The 8,206-nt window shown below is 51.8% G+C and overlaps 1 protein-coding gene across 1 annotated transcript in view; it reads right to left on the minus strand.

Moving 5' to 3' along the window:
- The window catches only part of CHRM4 (cholinergic receptor muscarinic 4), a 43,601-nt gene extending 35,793 nt beyond the window's left edge, over positions 1-7,808 (minus strand). Inside the window, exon 1 of the mRNA XM_090033046.1 lies at positions 7,628-7,808. Within this exon, the coding sequence (XP_089889172.1) occupies positions 7,628-7,682 (55 nt within the window). The 5' untranslated portion in view covers positions 7,683-7,808. The remainder of the gene's footprint in view (positions 1-7,627) is intronic.
- Positions 7,809-8,206: the final 398 nt, after the last annotated feature.

Genomic DNA, 8,206 nt, shown 5'->3' on the forward strand with positions numbered 1-8,206 from the left:
GGATACTGGCAGTCAAAAAGGGAGATGATGAGACTGTGGAGGAGACCTTTGGCAATGTGGATGGGGATACAAAAGGCCACATCCTTAGAGAAGTTAGAAAGAATCTTCAAGACTTAATTTGGATCTGAGGACCAGGGAGCAGCCTGAATTTAGGATGACACGCAGGTTAGGAGCCTGTGTGATTGCCATAATGGTGATGGTGTCCACAGCAACTAGGAAAAGGGAGATGGGAGTGCTTGTGGGAGGAGAATCAAAGCTCCCTTTTAGCTTTGTTGATCTGGAGCTGACAGCCAGCAGCCCATGAAATGGAAGACAGGCTGAGCTGTCAGTCTGAATAGAAGATGGTTCTAGAGGAAAAAGAGAGAGCTGGGAGTGACAGCACAGAGATGGTAGTTGGGTTTGTGTTTGCAAATAAGACCATCCCAAGTTAAGGTACAAAGGGAGAAGAAGAATGTGGATGATACCCTGTGGACCGCCCCGTCCCCCCGCGTGAGAAATCTGGAGGGGGACGAGAGAGATCCCCCAAAGAGGGCAGGAAAGGAATGGTCAGAAGAGAACTAGGAAAGGATGGAGTCGGGGTGGGAAAGGGAAAACATGATTCCAAGATGAAGGGGGTGTTTGATGTTGTTGAAGGTGGCTGGCAGGTCAAGGAGGTGGAGGATGAAGTGCTGGTTCTGAAAAGTAGCTAGGAAGAGGACAATAGAGACATGGCAAAAGCAGTTTCAGTAGAGTGCAGGACATAGACTGGAGGGGGTCTTTGGTGGACCTTGACGTGGGGAACATCATAAACAGCAGGTTTCATAAGCTTGGAGATGAGAGGGAGCAGCAAGATGGGGAAGCAGTGAGACAGGCCAGCGTAATAAGAGGTGGGCTTGTAAGATGGGAGAAAATAAAACATGTTGACCTGTGAAGGAGAAGAGCCAGAGGAGAGGGTGAGTTGAGGAGAGGAATAAGGGCAGGGATGAAAGTAGGTGTAAGGGAGATCAGCAGACACTTGTGGATCCTTGGGGCAGGTGGAGAGGCTAGCAGAGGAAAGCAGATGAGACCCTTCTGTGACAGGGAGGAAGAGGAAGGAGTTCTAGGAGAAGGCAGAAGGGACAGGAAGACAAAGGGGAAGAATAATTCTCCGGCTATTCAGCTAAAAATTCAGCTGGAAATTAGAAACATCCACTGCAAACGGATCCCCATGGGCTTTACAGGTTTTTTAAAAAATCAGCACAAGTAACTTCCTGCAAATGTGTCAGTTGGATTCATTCTCTAGAGGCTCCCCCTGGTTTCAGCTCAACACAGCTCAGGCTGCCTAGCAATGGGCTCCAGCAATGGCCAATGTGGGCATGCTGGCTCCACAAGACTGCAGCAATAGCTTAGGATCATGCTGGGATCCCTGCTGCTACCAGCTTGAGCGCTTGCACTCCTGCTGTGGTGCACCCTCATCAGCGTTGGCACAAACTCCTGGCAGCACAGAAATAACAAGATGCCAAACTGCTACCCCAAGCAGAGGCACCAGAAGGAACACTTGCAGATATTTTCAGTACCGTTGCCTAGTAGATTTTTTTTTCCTTAGGATGATTCCTGATTTATTTTTTCCCCCGTTTTCCACATGTTGCGTGAACTCTAGGGGAATTGCAATGGCACACCTCAGGTCTCTGATCTGGTCTAGAAACATTCTAGGATTCAACATCTTTTCTCAGCTGGAGATCCAACTAGCTTCTTTTATGAGTTACCATATCAACAGTGAAGTGTTTCTTGCTCTAGAGCATTAAAACCTATGATGATTTTTTGTACTACATTAGCACCCAGACACTTCACTCAGGAATCAAAACCCCGCTATACTAGTTACTGCACATACACACATGCAACAAAAATGTGGACCCAAAGCTGGGGAACTTCAGGCACTCTGGAAAATGATCTTTCACTAGCTAAGGATTATCAGCACCTGGACTTCTGTATTCTCCAACCTCTTGCCCCTGCCGCACACGCACATTTTTCTCTAACTGTAGCCATGGTTGAAAATTATTTAATTTTTAGTGGAGATGAACTGAAAAGAATGTAATTGTCTCTCAAGGTAGCATGATATACAACATCTTCCTCTGAATCCCATTCATGCTTTCTGTAAAAAAAATGCTTAATATAGGTCTGTCCCGTTTAGACTGGAATCAAAATATTTTCAGCATCCATTGAGGGGCCCCAGACCTTGTCAATAACCCATAATTTCCCAGTTGTATAGACAGCACTTAAGCAAGCCCCAAAGTTAAAAAAAGCAGTTGCAGCAGGATTTGTTCTGATCCAAAGTGGTGCTCTCAAATTTGGGATTTCAGAGTGTGTGTGCGGGGAGTTCTTCCAGAGCTGTCTTTCCAGAATTCATGGTTGCCAAATGTGCCTTGAAAATTTCCTGAAATGCAACCAGTGTACTATCATTTTCCTGAGAGTATAGAAAGTCTGAAACAATACGCTGGAGCATGGGAAGGGGTATCACATCAATAAAGCATCCTCTCTTAAACCTTAAGATATTCCTAACTGTTTTACTTCTGAGCACTTAACAAAGTCTTAGTTACTGTGCTTATCTTGCAAATCTAAATTCCGTTTTTTTCTATGCTCAAGTGCCTAAAGGCTCCGCCTGTTCCATATCCAGATACCAAAATGTTTCCTGACAGCATCTACAGTGCAGGTTGGCATTGCCAATACACAGTTTAAAAACTGGAAATGTGGAGGTGATGTAAAATAAATTGAATTTAATACCAATATTGGTGACACGGGGGCTATGGTTCAGATTGAATTATACTCCTTCGCAGTTAATTCAATTTAAAAATTATTTTTAATTTAAATGATGCTGCCACAGTATTCCTAGCTGAAGGCCACATTATCCAAGGAACTTGATATGGACTTCAGCTGCAGCTTGTCATGGGCTACATAGGATTTTGCTCTAAAGCACAAATTTTACAGCATAATATCTCCATGTCACTCCCTGCCCTGAGAACCGGCAAAAAGCCAGTGCCCTGTTTACATTCCATTCCAGCCCTCTTTGGAGAGATGAATGAGTGGACAGATTCAGCACAGATTCTTTGCACAGGGCAAATTTCAGGGAGATGGGTGCTAGGGTGGTCTTTGACTGCTCTGTGCTGGTACCATTTGAAGAGAAAGGCTGAGTCAAGGTAAGCAGGGCTGAGGAAGGTGCAAGAGAGGCTGGAGCTGCAGAGCACAGGATAAGGAGGGATTACCTTGCTAACACAATTCTTACTTGCAGGACCTCCACCAGTGACCCTGGGGTTGTCATAGCAATAGACCTCCATATCCGGAGCACTGGGATCCAGGGACACTGACAATCTAGCCAAACTTATTTTCTCAGTAAGCCAAAAATGCTCAGAGGTGTAAATTGAGTCTTCAGGAAAGTTGCTGAGAGTTCAAGTCCTCTCATGCTTTGCAGGTTGGGGGCAAAATGCTACCAGCACTGATGCAAATGGCTGCATAAGGTGCCTGGGCTGAGGAGTCCAGGCAAATAAGCTTCTCCACCAGGGGATCCTTCCAAAGAACAGCACTTCATGGCCCACCACTTTAAATGAACAAGGCTGTATATCAGTTCTAATGAACGTATTTTGCAAATGCTGCTCCATAATCAGAGCTCCTTATGTAGAAGGCTGAAGAGTTAGAGGAGAAGGAGCAGCATATATGGGTGTGTGTGGCCCAGAGAGCCTGCACATGGTGCTTGGTGCCTCTGTGTGTCTGTGTGATTCCTGCTTGGTTGATCCTGACTTCACCCCTCTGTTCTCAGCAAGAGACCTACTGCCATTAGCTTCATCCCTCTGTTCTCGGCAAGGGGGCAGAGGCCTCACAAGGGAACAGGAGGGAGAAACACAGAGTAACTGAGAGGAGGTGCCTTCGGGGGCTCTTTGGGTGGGAATCTCTGCCCTATACAACCATGTTAATATTAAATTATCCCACTAGTCCATCATCAGCAAAGGACTAGCATGCAGAACCAGGATAGCCAACTGGCCTTTGTCTAAAAGCCCCTGGGTTAGAGTCAGAGAGAGGTCCCAGGAGTAATTTGCCTATGAAACATCTAAATAACACTTGTAGGCTCAGTGGAAGTTGGGGAGCAGGGGGGTGGGAACGGGGATTCCAGTGGGTAATCAGATAGGCAATATGAACAGTGAACTAATTCAGTAACTAAATATTAAACATATTCCATGTAAATTAGTGCACTCTAATTGGCCAGAGATACCTGGAACTGGTTGGGTGTGAAGTATGGTTGCAACTAAGCAAGGCATAAATTACTTAGATACATGTAAATGAATAATCATGAATACCAAAAATTTCTAGCCTGCACCTGTACAGCAACCTGTGCAGAAGGAGGCAGCAGCTGTGGTTTCTAAACTGGTTGTCTGGGTTCCTTGCAAGTTAAACAGTTTTGGAGCCACTCCAGGTGTGTGCTTCGTGATCCTCCAACGCTAGAGATTGAGCATCCACTGACCAGATGGCTGGTGAGAACAAATTTACTGATGCCTGTACTGAACTTTGAAAGCTAAAAGCTCAATGCAAGTGGTGAGTGTGGTCACAGCTCAAGTGGGAATGGATCAGGCTACAGGGAATGCATGATTTCTCTGTGCTAGGAAGCTGCAGGAAGTGGAGGGATTCATATGTTTTGAGTCTAGCTTCTATGATAGGGACTTTCATTATTATCTCTCTTTTATTACCCCTCCTTACACATACTCAGAATATGCTTTAAAACCTTTCTTTTTAGACTGTGTGTTCCAGGCAGGGTCTCGGAGCTGGCCCTGAACGAATTGTTTCTAAGTTCAATGCACATCTCTTTGCTTATTTTTGAATTACTGGAGAGTGAAAAATGCACTTTGTGAGCATTTCAGGATGTTTTTCACTCACCAAGAACTCCAAAAGGCTGACCAGAAACTCCACTCAGCTTTGTGTGGAGGAGCTCCCATGGAGGAGTTGTGTCAGGAGAAAAGTTCTGAAAATCGCATGTGATTGGAAAAATCCCATCTGGCATGCTCAGATTATAGCAGAAGCTAATGTCATGTCTCCTCCTCCCCGCTCCTACCCCCTGTCCTGCTCTCCCCCTTTGTCTTAGTTCTGCGACTCCCACCTTCTCTGAATCCCAAGAGGTTGCTGATCCCAGGCTGGTTTGGGAACAGTGTGGTAGAATAGCATCGTGTATGTCACACTGCCCCAGCACTATGACATTCCAAAAGGTGCATGAAGAGGATTTTCAGATCCTGAGTCAAGGGGTCAATTGGCCAGGCATAAAAAAAATCCTGTTAAGCTAAACCTGGCTGTATGCATGTTCAGAATGGCATCTGGCAGTGTACGTACAAGGTAGAGATGCATTTAAATCCTATCTTATGTTTTCAGTCTCCTCCTCTCACTGATGCTCTTCTCTGCTGTGTTTTTAGACCTGATGCTGCCTTGTTAACCCTATCTTGCACTAAAAAAAATAGAGACTCACCAATCCCATTCATGTCCATGAGCCTCAGTCTCTGGCCCCCACCATGTCCCTCAGCCATTTCAGTGAAAAATGGGCTCCGGACAGAGTGGAACAATGTACGGATGGGACATGTGCTAACATACACAGGCACTTCCTGTCTTCCTCATTTTTGCCCTGTCTTTGGAGAGTGGAGCTGGGGTCGGTGTTTACTATTTTCTTTAAAATGAGAAGGAAAATAAATGCAAAACCAGTATAATTACACTTTTATGAGGACATGTTTAAACATAATGTTGCCTCTTCTGCACTGCCCATAGCAATTGGATCACACATTGTATTCATTGTTTTTGTTGTTCCCTCTTGTATTAAAGGAGTCACGCTGATCCACTCAGAGGGGCATGTTCCCAACATTAGTAAACACAGTGTCCTATCATGGCAACCTTCATCTTTCTCCAGCCAGCACTCCCCTCCCCCCCACACTTCCCAGCCTTTATTATATTCGGTCTATATGCCAGTTCTTCCAGGAATGTGTTGTGACTGCGTGGTGTATTCTGGGCTCTAAGCAAAGAAATGCTCTCCTGATGTTTTTCTACTGTGCACAGAAAAACAGGACTTTAAATGCACTTTGCAAATAAACACAATAAACCATTTCCCCCTTCAATTTCTCCTGCAAGTGGCGGTGACCCACAGGGCCCTGAACTTTGGCCAGCTGTTTCACATCACAAGGGATAGCAGTGCTGTCTATGCATGACACAGCTCTGCAGAAAAGGACCTGGGGGTGACAGTGAACAATAAGCTGAATATGAGCCAACAGTGTGTCTTCGTTGCCAAGAAGGCTAAGAGCATACTGGGCGGCATTGGTAGGTGTGTTGCCATCAGGTCAAGGGAAGTGGTTAGATCCCTGTATTCAGCACTGGTGAGGCCACAGCTGGTGGTCTGGTCGGTGGCCTGACCCAGTAAATGGCAGTTGTTATGGTCTTAGAGGAGCTGCTGTTGCTTGGTTCTCTGGGAATGCCTGTCCCTCAGAGTTGAGCTGACAGGAACTGGATTAATGAGGCCACAGCATGAGGTTTCCAGCTGTTTGGTGGAAGCCGCATTGGGATTCCCAGCTGTGTTTGTGGGAGTCACTGCTCGGGACAATAACTGCTGCCTACAGCGCAGGTACCTGGAGCTGGCTGGGCATGTGCAGCTGGCTTCTCCTTGCTGCTAGCTGCTGCACTTAATTAAAAGCTAAAATGGCCTTCTTGCTCCCACCTCATGCAGTGACCTCACCAGGGCAGCGGCTGGAGCCCCTTTCCAATGCCTGTGGGGCCCTCATCAGCCGGCACTGAGGGCTGTGTCCTCCCAGCTACAGTGGAGGGGAGGGGAGGGGCTGATGCCCCCTGGCCTGGCAACTCTTCGGGGAGGAGGCCAGCTCCCTTCCCCCAGGGCACCTCCGGCGGGGAGAGCCGGGGGGCGGGCGGCATCGGCCACGGGCACAGGAAGCCCCGTCCTCGCGCGGGAGGCAGGGCAGGGATCCCCGGGCGGGGTCGGGCCGGGCACTGGCTCCTGCCAGGCAGCAAGTCCGAGCCGGTGCGGCGCTACGAGGGGCCTCGGGGGGTAGCCCAGGCCCCTCGCCCCAGAGCAGCCCCCCCAGCGCGGGCAGCCTGCAGCCCCCACGGGCCTCCCGGCCCGGCCCGGCCCGGCTCTGGGGCAGGGGCAGGGGCAGGGCTTCAACCCGACTCCGCAGCCCGGGTCGCGCCCGGCGGAGCTCCTGCCTTTCCCCTGCCTGTGGCACCAGGTCCTCAGCGCCCCCTCCCCCCCGCACCCCGCGCCCTGCCAGCAGCTGCGGATGTCAGCGCCCTCCCTCCCCCCGCCTTCCAGATGTGGCGCCCCCGCCCAGCTGCGCCCAGCGATCGCGCGCCCGAGCCCCGACGGGCAAAGGCGGCGGCAGAAAGTTGGTGCTGGAGGCGGCGGCGTCGCAGCCCTGCCCCGGGCACCACCACCCCCGCCCCCCTCCCCAGCTGCCAAGTGCCCAGACCCTGGCAGGGGGTCCCCCCGCCCCCGGGATGTGCTTGCCCGCAAGCAGAGGGACGGGGCACACCCAACCCTCCCCCCAGCAGTCGTCCCGGACTCAGGGCCGCCCGGTCCCCGTCCCCGTCCCCGTCCCCGTCCCTGTCCCTGTCCCCGTGCTGGGCCGAGGGAGGCACTCACCGGGCGAGCCCCAGGGCGCCAGCCCGCCTGCACCCGTGGCGTTGTCCCAGCCCATGGCGCATCGTCCCGCACGTGGCAGCGCTGCCGGCGGCGGCGGGACCCGGCGGGAGGCGGGAGGCGGGCGCGGGCGGGGGGGCCGGCCCAGCTGTGGCCACCCCGCGCAGCGCTCGACGCGCACAGCTCCCCGAACCCGCCAGCGCCGCCAGCCCGGGGACAGCGATTGTGATGTCACGGAGCCGTGGCCAATCATTCCCCGCGCCGCTTCCCCCGGGGCTCCACGCGCCCCCGCCCTCCCCCGCGCAGCAGCCCAGATGTGCGGCAGCCCCGGCCCTGCCCAGCCCCGGGCGGCCGGGCAGCACGTGCCCGGGGGGGCCGGGCGAGCGCTGCGGAGCAAGCATGGACGAGACGGGCCGGCCCCGGCCCCGGCCGGGCAGGGAGCCTCCTGCTGCCCCGGCGGCTCCCAGCATGGGCCCCTCGCCGAGGGAGGCAGCCGAGCGAGCCCCGTCCCCTCGCCCGGGATCCGGGCTCGCTAGGGCAGAGCTCGGGCCTGGCACTCACGGGTTGGCTCCCCCTAGAAGA

Source organism: Crocodylus siamensis, chromosome 2 (assembly GCF_052110815.1).
Source record: "Crocodylus siamensis isolate JL-2025a chromosome 2, ASM5211081v1, whole genome shotgun sequence".
NCBI lineage: Eukaryota > Metazoa > Chordata > Crocodylia > Crocodylidae > Crocodylus > Crocodylus siamensis.